A 15,691-nucleotide genomic window follows, 5' to 3' on the forward strand; every position below is an offset into this window, starting at 1 on the left:
GTGAGAGCGAGTCAAACAGAGAGTGAGACAGGGAGACACTCACCTCGTATTTTGTCATCTGAAAAAATGTGTTTCTTGGTTAGAGGTCTGATTTTCCTTCTTTGCACTCGTTCCGCTGCCTGAAAGATGTAAATAAAAAGTACAGTGTACATATCAAAGTTCCACCATCTCCAAACAACAAATCAAAAACTCCTTCAATTTAAAATGTGATATCTATATAGTCTATGACCAATAGAAAACACAGAAACCTAGAGCCTACTAAACTAAAATGTTACAATCCAGTTTTAAAATCGGGCTCACTGGAAGGCCGGGGGGGGGGGGGAAGAGGGGGGGGAGAAGGGGGGGGTGAGTAAGACAATGCTGACCCTCCTTCGCCCTCCTTCCATTTTTCTATTTAAAAATGATTCCTGAATTTCTGTTGTACGTAACTGCAGGTGCTTTTTTTTTTTTTTTTTTTGAGAAATTTAGCATAAAAAGAATTTGAAAGTATAACTCGACCTCCAGCGGACAATGATGTTTCGGAGGGAAAGAGGCTATTACCTCTACCTCCCCCTCACGGCTCCGTATATCTCACACGCGCCAAAAGCTAGCTAAAGGAGACATGGCGAACATGCATCATCTAATAAGCCTACATCAGTACATCTAGTTGTTTACGTTAGCACAACTAAATGGTGGAACTCTAAACCTAAACATTGTCCATGACATTTTCTTATCTTTTTTTTTTTGCCTCCATTCGAAGAACCTGTCAAGATTTAGTGTCTACCTTTTGCGTTATAGACACACGCGAGCGCCATTTTCATAAGGTTAATTTGAGAATCCCCTTTTCTGACGTAATCAGCATGGACTTTGGCTTTTTATGAGCTTATTGCCCAGCTGGTGACTTAGTTCACATCAACGATTTTTTCAACCACGTGACTTAGGCCTCCAGGTGCCTTCAAGATAATGCATTCACTATTTTATTGCTAATAAATTTACGCATTTTAGTGCAATTTCATTTCTATCGCATGACATACCTTGTCTTTGGTGTCTGGAATAAGCTAATCATTAATGTGTGGAGTGAGCTAATCTATGTCTGGAATAAACTAGTCTTTGGTGTCTAGAGTAAGCTATCATTGAAGTCTTAGAGAGCTCGTCATTGGTGTCTGAAGTGAACTAGTCTTTGGTGTCTAGAGTAAGCTAGTCTTAGAGAGCTCGTCATTGGTGTCTGGAGTGAACTAGTCTTTGGTGTCTAGAGTAAGCTAGTCTTAGAGATCTCGTCATTGGTGTCTGGAGTGAACTGGTCTTTGGTGTCTAGAGTAAGCTAGTCTTAGAGAGATAGTCATTGGTGTCTGGATTAAACTAGTCTTTGGTGTCTAGAGTAAGCTAGTCTTAGAGAGATAGTCATTGGTGTCTGGAGTGAACTGGTCTTTGGTGTCTAGAGTAAGCTAGTCTTAGAGAGATAGTCATTGGTGTCTGGATTGAACTAGTCTTTGGTGTCTAGAGTAAGCTAGTCTTAGAGAGCTCGTCATTGGTGTCTGGAGTGAACTAGTCTTTGGTGTCTAGAGTACGCTATCATTGGAGTCTTAGAGAGCTCGTCATTGGTGTCTGGAGTGAACTAGTCTTTGGTGTCTAGAGTACGCTATCATTGGAGTCTTTCATATCTAATGGGAGCTTGTGAACATGGTACATTTCAACAAACTGTTAATTAGATTCCAGAGTCACCTGTTATCTTAAAGGCATATTCAGCACTTTAGAAAAAAAAAGGGAGGGGTGGCGGGGTATTTGTTTGCGTGTGTGTGTTGGACAAAATAATTTCTTTGACTCTCTCACTTTGACTTTCTCTTTTTTTCTCTTTTTCTCTCTCTTTCTCTTTGACTCTTTCTCTTTTTTTTTTCTTTTTCTCTTTCTCTTTGACTCTCTCTCTTTATTTCTCTTTTTCTCTCTCTCTCTTTGAGTCTCTCTCTTTTTCACTCTCTCTTTGACTGTCTCTCTCTTTTTTTCTCTTTTTCTCTCTCTCTCTCTTTCTCTCTCTCTGGAAGTATGTGCTCGTGTGTATGTCTCATCTCATAATACACATTATATCGAATTGTTTTAACGAATGTTTCCTGTGAATCTAAAACACTCACATACCTAAATTAAACGCATTCTCGACTCAGTTTTTAAAGACATCACCACAATCCCACACGTGTTTTAGATTAGGTTGACCTGAACACTCACGTGACTCATCGCTCATTGTGTTAAAGTGTTCACAAAAGCTCTTCTCATTATTTAGACTTTAAAACAAAAAAATACCGCAACATCTGTGTGTGTGTTCGTCTGGGTGATTCGCAGGTACAGGGAGATGCGTGTAGATTTTGAAGACAACGCGAAACTAGACAAAAACTAGAAAACCACTAGACAAGAACTAGACAACAATTAGACTGCAACTAGACAACAGCTACACAACAACTAGACAACAACTAGACTGCAACTAGACAAGAACTAGAAAACAACTAGACTGCAACTAGACAACAACTAGTCAAGAACTAGACTGCAACTAGACAAGAACTAAACTGCAACTAGACAAGAACTAGACTGCAAGTAGACTGCAACTAGACAAGAACTAGACTGCAACTAGACAAGAACTAGACTGCAACTAGACAACAACTAGACTGCAACTAGACATGAACTAGAAAACAACTAGACTGCAACTAGACAACAGCTAGTCAAGAACTAGACTGCAACTAGTCAAGAGACAAGAACTAGAAAACAACTAGACAAGAGACAAAAACTGCAACTAGACAAGACCTAGAGAGCAAGTAGACACCAACTAGCGAACTACTACACTGCAACTAGACAACATCCAGATGTTTTGTTTAGTTTTTACATGTTTCGGATGTTAACTTCAGAGTTGAAGATAGTTTACTTCCTAGTCCAAACCTCCCGCAGGACGACGGGGGATGGGAGCGCCAGGATTTGAACCCTCGACTGTCGATTAATCCGAACGACAGTCCAGCGCGCAAACCGCACGACCAGGCAGCCATCCAATCAGATCAGAGGCGAAGCTAGGGTAGAGGAGGGGGGATTTAAAAATCCCCCATGCCCCCAAATGAATGTTTTTTACATTAAATATTAAATATTACGCAAAATTCAGGGGTCTCCAAAGGGGTCAACCCCCCCCCTTCCCCCCGGGCCACCAAATGATTGCTAATTCCTAGCTACGCCACTGATCTAGACTGAATCTAGACAGCAACTAGAGAAAAACTAGACTGCAACTAGACCTACTCATGATTGTACTTTAATGCTGTCATTTAAAATGACCCCATATAACATAACCTTTTGTTTGTAGAACTATTTGTAATACATCAATATACATTCAACATCTTGGCTTGTGAAACTATTTGTAATACATCAATATACATTCAACATCTTGGCTTGTGAAACTATTTGTAATACATCAATATACATTCAACATCTTGGCTTAAGAAAACAAAAAAAAAGCATCGTTGATGGAAGGATCAGAGGTAACGGGAACACAATTGGTGAAGAACAGAGGGCGGCTTTAACTTCGTGGTTGCCTCAAGTTTTGCATTGGACTCTTCTTTGTGCGCTCTTAGAAGCAGTTGCAAATGATGCAACACAAAATGGATGAATGTATTGAAGTGATGGTACTGATAGCTCAGGGGGTGTGAAAGACATACAGAAAAATGTGGAGCATTGAAAATTGGGTTAAAAATTGTAACTAGAGTATCTTCCGACATAGATCTTTTCCAGTTTGAGAAAGTAAATGCATGAGCAGAAATGGACAAGGCAATATTAGGTTTATTGTTTCTATTTTCAAAGAGAAAGACATAGCCCGCGACACTAAAGTCAGACTGATGCGCTCCCTGGCCATGGACACATTCTTAAATGCATGCAAATCACCGACGTTGACTGCCGAACTAGAGAGGAGAATCCTAGCAATGGAATTGATGCTACAGAAAGACCCTTGGTATCACTTACAAAGACCGCATCACAAACGAAGAGATTAGAGACAGGATTAGTTCAGGGATTGGCCCCACGATGGCCTGCTAACTACTGTCAAAAAAAAAACGCAAACTAAAACTCTATGGCCATATTACATGTTGTTTAGGGCTTGCAAAGACCTTACTTCCCGCCATGTGAAATAGAATTTACCCAAGCCAAAAGCAACAGATCTTGTGTGGTGTACCAACGGTCCAACAGACTAAGGGGATAGAGGTGAATGTGATTTCCAATTTAAAAAAAATCCGGTCTTAGCCAGTGGCTAAATGTTATTTCTGGAGAAGGAAGACTATCTGGCCGATTCCAACATACAAAAAGATTTATTTTTAATTTTCATGCAAGTAAGTTTGTGAATATTTAAGTATGATTCTATAATACATCCATCATAAAGGGTAAATCAATCAAGTTTGTCCTAGGAAGTAAGTTATTATGATTGAGGTTTGAATGTAATATAAACTAGATCTAGACTACATCTAATCTTTACCATGATTAAGTACTCCAAAACCTGGGCACAATTAATGCATCATCGTAGGCGGTTGATATCTGTAATTATATCCAAAGAATTGTAGCGAACCACTCAACCTAGTATTAAGTCTAGATCTAGTTCTTTCATGTTTCAAATTTAATGTTGTCCTGAACTGTGTTTAAACGAGATGGAATACATTATGATACATACGATTTTACCGCCAAAAACTATTCCTAGTGGATCTAGTGTCAAAAGTTTTCTAAGCAATTGTTAATAATTAAACTTGACTAATAATAACAAAAAATAGAGGAAACTTTTCTTAAAATATACACAAACAAATGCAATCGAGTCTAGATCTTAGTTCCAAAGAATATTTATATAGAATACACTTGTGTTTGAAATTAGACAAGCAGAAACGACTCCATGCGCTTGTGTGAACTTAGGAACCAGAAGTTTTGAAAGGGGAACTACTCTAACTTACTATAACTACATCAACCCAGTTACCTTTTTTTTTCCCCGGGTGCGTGAGATTACGTTTACCACCCTTCCTCTTTTCCTGGTTCAAATTCTAATCCCTACAAGAACCAGAGTGATCTAAGAATATTTAGATATAGAGATAGCTATTTCTGTTTGACTCCGGCCGTGGAAATCTCCTTCTGGAACCCGGGAATCGCGTAAAATGACGTTGTAATGACCCGGGATGCTTAGAAAACAAGACGTTTTTCTGAAATAGAAAACTAACACTGCAGCCAAGTCAGGTCAGTGGTGTCCATGGTGTGTGTGTGAGTGTGTGTGTTGAGAAGTTCGGACCGCACCGGCTGAGACCCAACGAGGAATGACAACAACGTAATAAAATAAGAAACAACAAAGTTTGAAGAAACAAATCTGGGAATAGTTAAAAATCTTATTTAAAATACTAATTAATGAATAAAGCTAATCATCTTTTAGTATTAATTCAACATGAATAAATAAAAATAAACTAACAAACAGCTTTCATTGAGAATTTTTTTTTGAAAAGGGGAGGGGTGATTAGGTGAATGAGAGCATTAGTAAATCTCACCGTGTGACACTGTGACCCTAGTGCTACCTCTGATCTCAGTGGTGATATTTTTAAAGCAGGATCTAGAAATTCATGTCATTATTTGCATAAATTTGCTAAGTACACTATCAATACAGCAAAGAGTTCCTATTCTAGACGATGGAAGAAGAACGGCTTAGAACAAAGAACACAATGGCTAAATACGTTTCAACACCCTTTTATAGATTTAATTATTATTATTATACCATTCCTCTGTTTAGCTTGGAAATTCACGGGTTCAAAATCCTGGTTGGGTGGACACGGATCTCGAAAACTGCTCTAACTTTTTTCTTAGAAATTGGACAGTTTATCTGTATATTTAGAGAAAAATACTGGCTAAAAGGCCACCCACGGAAAACTGGTTTGATCGTTACGATTTAATAAAAATATAATAATATAATAATTAAATTTGGTCTGGAAGTATAGACCATGGGGGGGGGGGGGGGTTTGGGGGTTCAACCCCCCGAAATGAAATCCCCCCCCCGAGGGGGGGAGTCGGAATTTAGTGACTGATTTTTTGCTTTGATTTTGTTTATTTTAGGTGAGATTTTAATACTAAACCATCACTTGCCCCAGCACAACCAAAGGGGTTTTGAGTTTAAAACCCCCTACCAGGGGGGTTCGAGTTTAAAAACCCCTACCGGGGGGGAGGGGGGGTTCGAGTTTAAAAACCCCTACCGGGGGGGGTCGAGTTTAAAACCCCTACCAGAGGGATTCGAGTTAAAAAAAACCTACTAGGGGTTTTGAGTTTAAACCCCCCTACCAGGGGTTTTGAGTTTTAAACCCCCTACCTGGGGTTTTTGCAGTTAACTCTCCCTCTTCTATAAAACAAAACAAAAAAAAATGCAAACGAAAATCCCCTAATTCCAAGAGCACAGTTAAGGAAGATTTTGATTTTAAAACCCCGTCTAAAATTTACGATAAACCCCCTCTTTAATATAAAAAAAAAGCAGCTAATTACTCACTCAAAATGTTATGAGCGTGGCTAAATTGTTTTGAATCAGTTTTGAGTTTAAACCCCACTTCAGCGGGGTTTGAAGGTCAAAAATATCTCTTTAATAATAAAAACAAAGCAAATTATACACTAAAAATGTTATGAGTGTAGTCAAAGGGGTTTTGAGTTTAAACCCCCATTCAGAGGGGTTTGGTGCTAAAAATACTTCTTCAATATAAAAAAAAAGCAAATTACACACTAAAATTATTTGAGCGTAGCCAAGCCAATCGGGTTTTTGAGTTTAAACCCTTCTTCCACAGATGGCTTTTTTTTAAAGTTTAAAACCCCTCCAGATGGTTTTGAGTTTAAGATCCCCCTACAGAGCATTTTGAGGTGGAAAACCCCCAACAGAAGATTTTGACGTTAAAACTTCTCTTTTCGATATAAAATCTAAAGCAAACTACAGTCACTTAATTCCAAGAGCGTATTCAAGAGAGGTTACACATTTTTACCATTAATAAACTGCAGTGAATAGTCATCTACCGAAATCGAAAAACACTAAATGTAGCTCAACAAAAATGGCTAAGACAGATTTTAGGAGTCAGTTATAGAGATCGGGTCTCGGGTCTAAATCAAGGAAATCCTATGCCGAACTGGGAGTCGACCCCTTAGTAAGATTGTGAGAGAACGACGCATGAGGTTTGCGGGACATGTTCTCCGACAAAATGAATTAAGCATAAGAAGAGTTGCAATGATATCCTAGTACAACTTGACGCCACTCTTTCATGGAGGTCCTCATAGTAGGTTGGAAGAGGCTTCAGACATTACCAGTGACAGATTTTTATGGAAACAGCTTGACGTCAAATGCTCCGAACGGCGTAGGAGGGTCTAAGTCAGTAAGAATATCACATTAGGTTTTTGAAATAAAACTTTTTAATAGCAGGAAAATGCAGTGTAGATACCTCAGAATATTGTTGGCTTTCAATACCAGAAATAGTGCTTGGCGGCGGGGCTTCGCCCCGCGATGGGTAGCTCCTAGCGCTCCCCCAGACCCCCTTGCTAGTAATCTCGAGGAGTCTACAATTTAATGAAAACAGCTTGATGGCAAAGGCGCCGAACGACGAGGGAGGGTCTAAGTCAGTAAGAATAACACATTAGGTTTTTGAAATAGAACTTTTTAATAGCAAGAAAATGCACTGTAGATACCTCAGAATATGCATTTTGTTGGTTTTCAATATCAGAAATAGTGCTTGGCGGCTCCTAGCGCTCCCCCAGACCCCTTTGCTAGTAATGGCGGAGAATCTACAATTTTTCCACTAACTCATGGAAGAACCTATTCTAGGGCACAATAAACGTCTTCCGAAAGAATGAAGGGTCAGAATGTAATAAAGATTTTGTACGCACACACACACACACACACATAAATAGATATAATTTTTTTTCGCCGGGGGGGGGGGGGTCTGGGGAGGAGAAAAAAATTCACCCCCCCCCCGAAAAAAAATCCTGGCTACGCCCATGAGTCATAGACATAAATAAATATAGACTGGCCGAAGGAAGTATCTTCATGTAACTTGAAAACGTGTATATCTATTGTATTCGGATTTCTTAATTATGAAAAATTGCATGATCTTCATTCTTAGAGATTTAAAAAAAAAAAGTGAAAACAATGTCATACTTAAATAGGTTATGGCTGAAATAGATATGAATACTTAACTTTTATACTGCTCATAAATGCTGTATAATAAAGTACACAAAATTACAAGTCACACATTTTCGTTTCATAAAACTCTTTAATCGGCCAGTCTATATTTATTTATGTCTATGGGTATAGTATAGACAATGGTCTGACAATCTATTTCTTAAAAACTTATACGTCAGCGGATATTCCCGCATGTAGAAGTGAAATAAACAGACGTTCAGTCACTTTTGCGCACCGTCTTCCAAGTCTAGATCTATATGCCTGTCACCAAACTTCTCACACGACCCTTTCTTCGTGCTCCCTCTACTGTACTATGAAGAATGACTTTAGACAGTGAGTCATGTCTTACAATAGGACCAAACCAGCTCAGCTTTCGTTTTTTTCCCAGTATTGAGGAGTTCTTCCTTTTAGCCAGCCAGAGTGTTGACTAGTGACAGTACAAGTTCATTTGTCTTCTTTTTTGGGTATTAGGTACCCAACATTTTTCTGTACAGTGGCGTAGCTAGGGATAGGGGGGCCCGGTGGGTTTGACCTCTTTAGAGGCCCCTGCATTTTGACATTCGACATCCTGACATGAGATAATGGTGTAATATTTAATAAATAATGTAAAAACAAATTTTGGACACTCATTTGTAACTCCCCCCCCCCTTCTTCAAGCGGGGGCCCGAAGGGATGTTCAAATGTGGATCCCCCCCTTTTTGCCCCACCTCAGATACGCCACTGTTTCTGTAGTATTTACTTTCAAAGGCTTGAATTCTTCTTTCAGCCTCAGAATTCAGTGTCCAACTTTCACAACCATAAGGAGATATGTAGTCCACAAGCAAAGAACACAACTTTAATTTGACTTGGAAGCTGATGTTACTCTTCCACATATTCCACAGTTTGCTCATGGCAGCGGATGCAAAGCTTAAGTGGTTTTTTTTTATCTTTTATTTTACTTGTTTTTTTTTTAAGGAGTTAAGTTTTTTATTTGTAAGCAAAAGAGTACTTACACATGCTGGAGATCTAGCACACTTAGCTAACATTAAACCAAATAAGTTTAATAAAACATCTAAACCTGATGGTACATGTAAATGCTCTTTCGACGTGGTATTGATATTACACATAGGCCTGGTCACCAAAATGTAACATATATATGTGTGCGTTGGTCACTAAGAGAATCATGCATTGCTATCAATGTGTCGTGAATGCTGTGGAATGCTGGGTTCGTGTGTCCACTTAACACGTAACAAACATATAGAAAGTGTTGTAACTGTTTATAGTACACAACTACGAGGTTTATTCAATAATATTATACTGTAACTTCTTGGTAGTTACATAGAGCTTATACAATTTGAAATATAATTACATCCGCATAACAGCGGTATCAAATATATCAAACATGCTAAGTCCTCTAGAATAAAAATAACGTCCCCATCACAGCGGGTAACAGCATAACTTCAATAATATGTATCCAGTTCTAAGAACAGAAAACAACTACTAAAAATACGTGTACTGTCTCTACTGACTTCAAGTTACTACTCTCAACTGAACTAAAGTTACGACTGACTAAAAGTCAATTTATTTATTCTTGTCTCCTCTTTTTATATCAGATGTTTCTCGTGCCTTTCACCTTCTTGACCAATGGTGAACATTTAACAAGCTAGATTACTAAAGAAATTAAGCAATGAGCTTAAAAAAATATTTTGGTATAGCCTAACTGGTCCACTACACCAATGAAATTATGATTTCCTGATAGGGAAAGAAAAAATTGTAATAATAAATGGCTCCAAATCGGCACCAATAACAGTAAACTCAGGCGTATTGTGTACTTCAAGGAACAGTCTTGGGACCTCTACTCTTTCCAATTTACATAAATGACCTAAGTGCTAACCAATTGCATTAGTTCTGGAACAAATGTTAGATTATTTGCAGATGATTGTATACTAAAATGGCTGTGGGAGAACTAACGTGTACAATTATCTAAGGGGACAAAACCTCACATATTTAGCTATATCGCTTAATACTAAATGGCTAATTTCCTTTGTTGGCAGCAAACAAAATAATTAATTACAAATAATTAATTTACTTATTGGTTATTTATTATTATTTTTTAAATTGATTCTTGTTTTGTTTGGTAACATTGATAATTGTGTGAAGTTTCAATTTGATCCGAGAATGGATGTGGGAGAAATAACGTGCTAAATTTTTTTACCAGACAAACAGGCAGAGTGATTTGTTATACGTTTTTTAATCACTAAATTTATAGACCCTTCAGGACAGAAGACTAAAAGTAAAGTAGCAATAATACATTTAGAAAACTGAACCATAATTTACAAATACAAAAACAAAGCGTATCAAATTACACAAGGCGCATGTCTTATTCCGTATGCTAGGTCAAACTTTCTTCCTTAGTGCTATTAGAGAATGGAATGGTTTGCCTGATTCTGCCAGTAAAACCAACGACTTGGCATATTTCAAATTGACTTGCAGATTAATAAGGGTAAATTGACTAGATTGACACAGGGATACTCGTAGGACGTAATTGTCTTATCATTTGAATAACGTATGTATTTAATTATTTAATAAGATACCGGTAGGCCTAAATATAAGATTTAGATTTTAGATCTAGACATACATAGACCTAGATCTAGATTTCTAGATCGGGCGTATTTATTTTGAATCGTTTAATTAATCATTTTAAAATCAATTTGCTTTGACATTTATTGATCTCTTTCAAAGAAGACGGGTACTGTCGCCGTTGAAAGCATAGCCTTTTTACTTTTTTCCTAATAATAATTTGGCAAGTAATGTAGATCTAAGATCTAGACACTTTTATTTATACTATTGAGATTTCTAGATTTATAACTGAATACTTTTAGATCTAGATCTAGATGAAATCGAGTGTAAATTAACTGGTAAACTATTTTTACTTTATTTTTATGATCGTTTGTCATTGTGATTGTGACAATATTTAAATAAATACTTAATTATTAGTGACTGATTGTGACAACAAATTATGAACAATCAACATATTCAATGATATTGAACATTCATGATTCAGTTACATTGTCAACGATTGTCTTATTTTGACTCTAGCCCATCATTCATTCATTGCCATCATGATCATTCAATCATTGGGTTGGCAACATCGTCATGCATCAAATTCTCTGATTCTGATACTAATCTAGATCTTATATCAGATATTAAATTTGAATAATCAGAATATAATCAGACATCAGATCATTCTCATGTCATGTCATTCTCAAGTGATTCTGGGGCTGAGCCTCGGCTGTAAATCTGTAATCTGTATTAGTATACTTATGACTCATTATGATATGAGTTATGACAGTTTTGTCATTCTCCTCAATTATCATCTTATGTCTGTGATGACTTATCTCATTATTATCTGATCAGATTCATCTAGATCTAGACTCTAGATATGGTCAAGATAAAAAATATAGATCTAGATTATTATAGATTATTAGATCTATATATTATATAGATAATGATTTCAATGGATTATTGATTATTAGATCTAGATCCAGCTATAAATCTTTTACTATTTTTAACATTACTCCTCTAGATCTAGGTCTATATGATATAGGCATATCTCTCTACATACCTAGATCTAGACTAAGTGTCTAAGTCTGGATCTAGATGTTTAAATATATATAATCTACTAATCTACTAGATCTAAGTTCAATTCATTAGCTAAGGCTAAGGTTTTATAATTTGATAGGAATGGAAGTAAGTAGACCTACATCTTATCTAGAGCTTCATGATTCTCTGATCCTACATCTATATGTAGACTCTCTCTATATATAATAGATCTAGATCTGATCTAGTCAGTTGGGGGCACAATGTCAATGTTGCAGTGGTAAATTATGATCTAGATCTATGATCAAGATCTAGGTGTAGAATTCTATTTAAGAAACAATGTTATATAATTATAAATCTACAATGTACCAGATAAAAGGATTAAAGTCTTTTTGATGAAATCAGATAGAATCTTTTATTTAAAAAAAATAAATAAAAAACCAACAAATATTAGCTTTGTAGATCATGGATCTTGTAGTCAGTTTTGTCAGTTGTTAAAATAGAAAAAAATGTGTGAGGTGGGTAAGTGTGATGAAAATAAACTGGTTCCTTGTAAAAAAAATATGTTTCCCACACAATTTTGCAAATATTTGGCAAAAAAAATTGTTGAAAATCCAATAAAATAGCCATTATTATTATTATTATTATTATATGATACTGATTGGAAGATATTGTATAAAATATATATATAAACTCTTCACCTGCTTTTCACTATTGCCTTGTTGCAATCACCTGATTTAAACCAATCTTAATTATAGCTCAAATCTCAATAAAAATCACACAAAAAAATAATCACAAAGCCATTCTTATTCCCATGCGATATTTCATTGGAAACTGTGATTTCTGTTATCATTAGGTCTTTTTAAATAATTTTGTGTAAACAAACTTGAAAATACATAAAAAAGACAGTGGACTCAAGGAGATTCTTAAGTCGCTTCGCTGAAAGAATCAACTGTAAATTTTAAACATGATTGAAGAATATTAAACTGTTTGACTTTTTACCCAATGACCATAATTAGGGCCTAGAAGTTTTTTTCGTATTTCTTTACATTGATTAATTATATTATTAAAAAGGCAACTGTCATGCTCGATTGCACATTATGGCTAACCAAGTGATTGTAACATGCATAAAAGCATTATTGCTAGGACATATAATAGTTTCATGTAGATAGAACAAAGAGCTTGCCAGTTTGAATTATTTTTTTTAAACATTATTTTAATTTGACAGCACTTTAATTAAGATCTTCAAACTATTAGAAGATAGAACTTTAAACAAAAATTAATAGACTTCCTTAATTTTAATAAAATTTAATTTTAAAATTTGATTTTTAGAAAAGAAATCTAATAATTCAACATATTCATTTAGCTTCATATTAAAATTAAACTGAATAGAACAAATGCTTAAATAAGATGACAAAGATACTTACAAATAACAATTGACAAATGTTATTAGAATTTCAAAAAGAAAATTCTAATCTTATAAATTACATTTCTTTCCATCAAAATCTTATAAGCCTTACTTATCTTGCATGGTATTGTATTATTCCAGCTGTTTTCGAGAAGCAGAAATTTAAATTGTTCTAAGCTCTTGGATTTCCTTTCATAAAATGGGACAGCGTAACCAATGGAGACATATTTTTGAGGGGCCTTTTTTTTAAAAAAAGAAAGGTTGTACAATTACATATTTTAACATGTATTTATCATATATAGTCAAGAGTCTTTCTAAACAAATATGCACTTGCTAATCCTAGCACTTTGTTTGATTTGAAATTATTTCATCAATGTAAGTATTCAATTCCAGATTTTTAAAATTATAATAGGAATTTCACTTGAGAAGTCATTGGATTGCTAGTTATTGTAATCTTAAAAAATGCCACCTTTCTGAATGGCAAAACATGCACCAATTTATATTATAGGCCTATATTTAACATCATAAAAAAAATGTTTAAACTGTTTAATTGTCATGTAATGAATATTATGTTTTATTTGTTCTAATTTTATTCCATAAATATATTAGATTTAGTTATTTATGTAACTTAATAGTTTACCTATTACTGTTTCTTTTTTACCAAGCTTATTTCAACTCAGTCTGTTTGTCTGTATGGTAAAAGTTGGTACAAGCTATTTCTCCCACATCCAATCTTGGATTTAGCTGAAATTTTACACAATTATTTCTTTTACCTGATAATGCAAGAATCAATATAAAATTGACCAATTAGTTAATTAACTATTTTGTTTGATATATCGAACTAGGGAAAGAAATTGTATTTGACTGAAGTGGTGGTATTATTTTGTTTGATATATCGAACAAGGGAAAGAAATTGTACTTGACTTGAAGTGTACTTGAAGTGGTGGTATAAGCTGAATTAGTTTCCTTTATAAGTCGCCGGTTTGAATTGAAAAAAAAAACAACATAACTAAACAATATTCTCTAGTGATAAGTACCTCACTGGCAGGGTGGTTTGCTCGTCCGCCCGAGGAGGCGAAAGCTACGAGTTCGAATTTTTAAAAATAATTGCTTTAAAAACCAATGACGGTAAAATCCGCCCAGATATCTTTCTTTCCACCCCCCACCCCCCACCCATTTTCTAAACTGGTCCAGACAAGTGATAGAATCATAGCGTATTGAGAAAGCTAAAAACTTCAAATAGCGCTAAACAAAAATGCTAAAAATGTTATTAATCGCACGGATTTAGTGTTGTTGGTCTAGGACTCTAGATGTATTACAAATTTTATTACATGACTGATCCAAACTGATACATTGACATTTCGTATAGGTTTTGTTTTATTTTGAAAAGTTTTTGTGTTTTTTTTTGTTTAACGGTTACATTTATGGTTATAAGTGTAGACTTAGGTCCTCCCGTGCTGTTCGGCGAATTGAGCGGCAAGATGTCTCCCTAAAGATCTGTCACTGGCAATGTCTGAAACCTCTTCCCACCTGGTGTCCACTGCTCTGAGGTTCTCCTTGTAAGTGTGGCGCCAAGTTATAGGAGGACGTCCCTGTTCGCGCTTTCCTCATATTAGCCTTCAATTGCAACTCTTGGTATGTGTAGATCATTCTGTCGGAGTACATCTCTCACAAACCTCATGCTGATAATGGAGAATATTTAACACTGGCTAGAGATTTGTTTTTTTAAAAGCTCACGTTACTGAGGCCTAGAAAAAATGAATAGTAGTATGCAAGGTATAAGTCATTATTTCCTAACTTTTAGTAACTTAGTTGGATTGCTTTGTCCGGACTAAATGACATGTATTAGCTTTTAGGTAAAGAATCATGGGAAAGGCTTCGGGAGTGAAATCTGAGGAATGAGCAGCAGCCGGCGATCCTTAGGCAGCATACAGAACTAAATGCTACACCCTGAAAGAACCTGCAACGCCGCTGATCCCAAATTGTGTCGGCACTTGCCGCTCCTTTGGATACATCAGCTGCCTGAAGAGGAGGAACTGATGTGTGGGCGACATCGTTCCTACCACAGCTAATGCTCAGACATTCATCATTTCCATGAGATAATCCCTAGTTGCTTCGCGACTGAAGGAGGTCATACATTATTTGTTTATTCCAACTTATACCTTATATATTTATTAATTACTATAATGTTTGTTCTCCTCCTCTCCCACCATATCTGTTGTAGCCGTTATCTCAATACACTTATATTTTTAAATTGTATATTTATGTTCATTTTTTCTTGCTCAAAATACACACAGTAGGCCTATAGGATTCACTTAACAACTCATATTTCGATTAGATCTATATAGAGAACTAGTCAGGTTTCGCGACTGAGCTGGTGAGTTAATATTTAGGAAATACGCTTCGAAAAGTGAAAGCGTCCTTGGGTCTTTTTAAAAATGAAAGTAAACAATATTCATAAAACTCATTACCATTTTCCCAAACATACCACCTTTTAGCTATACACACACTATGATATTATACGAGCTCTATTCATTTATTCCCAC

The 15,691-nt window shown here is 35.8% G+C and overlaps 1 protein-coding gene across 4 annotated transcripts in view; it reads right to left on the reverse strand.

Moving 5' to 3' along the window:
• The window catches only part of LOC129927413 (neo-calmodulin-like), a 32,144-nt gene extending 21,385 nt beyond the window's left edge, over nucleotides 1–10,759 (reverse strand). Inside the window, exons 1-3 of one of the 4 annotated variants that reach the window (XM_056036412.1) lie at nucleotides 4,778–4,916; nucleotides 4,466–4,524; nucleotides 44–119 (exon numbers count right to left, since the gene is read on the reverse strand). In XM_056036412.1, coding sequence (XP_055892387.1) covers nucleotides 44–119; nucleotides 4,466–4,468 — 79 coding nt within the window. In that variant the 5' untranslated portion in view covers nucleotides 4,469–4,524; nucleotides 4,778–4,916. Of the gene's footprint in view, nucleotides 1–43; nucleotides 120–4,465; nucleotides 4,920–10,731 lie in introns of those variants that run through there. The other 3 variants (XM_056036411.1, XM_056036413.1, XM_056036410.1) reach the window with 3 other exon arrangements.
• Nucleotides 10,760–15,691: the final 4,932 nt, after the last annotated feature.

This window comes from Biomphalaria glabrata, chromosome 7, assembly GCF_947242115.1.
Source record: "Biomphalaria glabrata chromosome 7, xgBioGlab47.1, whole genome shotgun sequence".
Lineage (NCBI taxonomy): Eukaryota > Metazoa > Mollusca > Gastropoda > Planorbidae > Biomphalaria > Biomphalaria glabrata.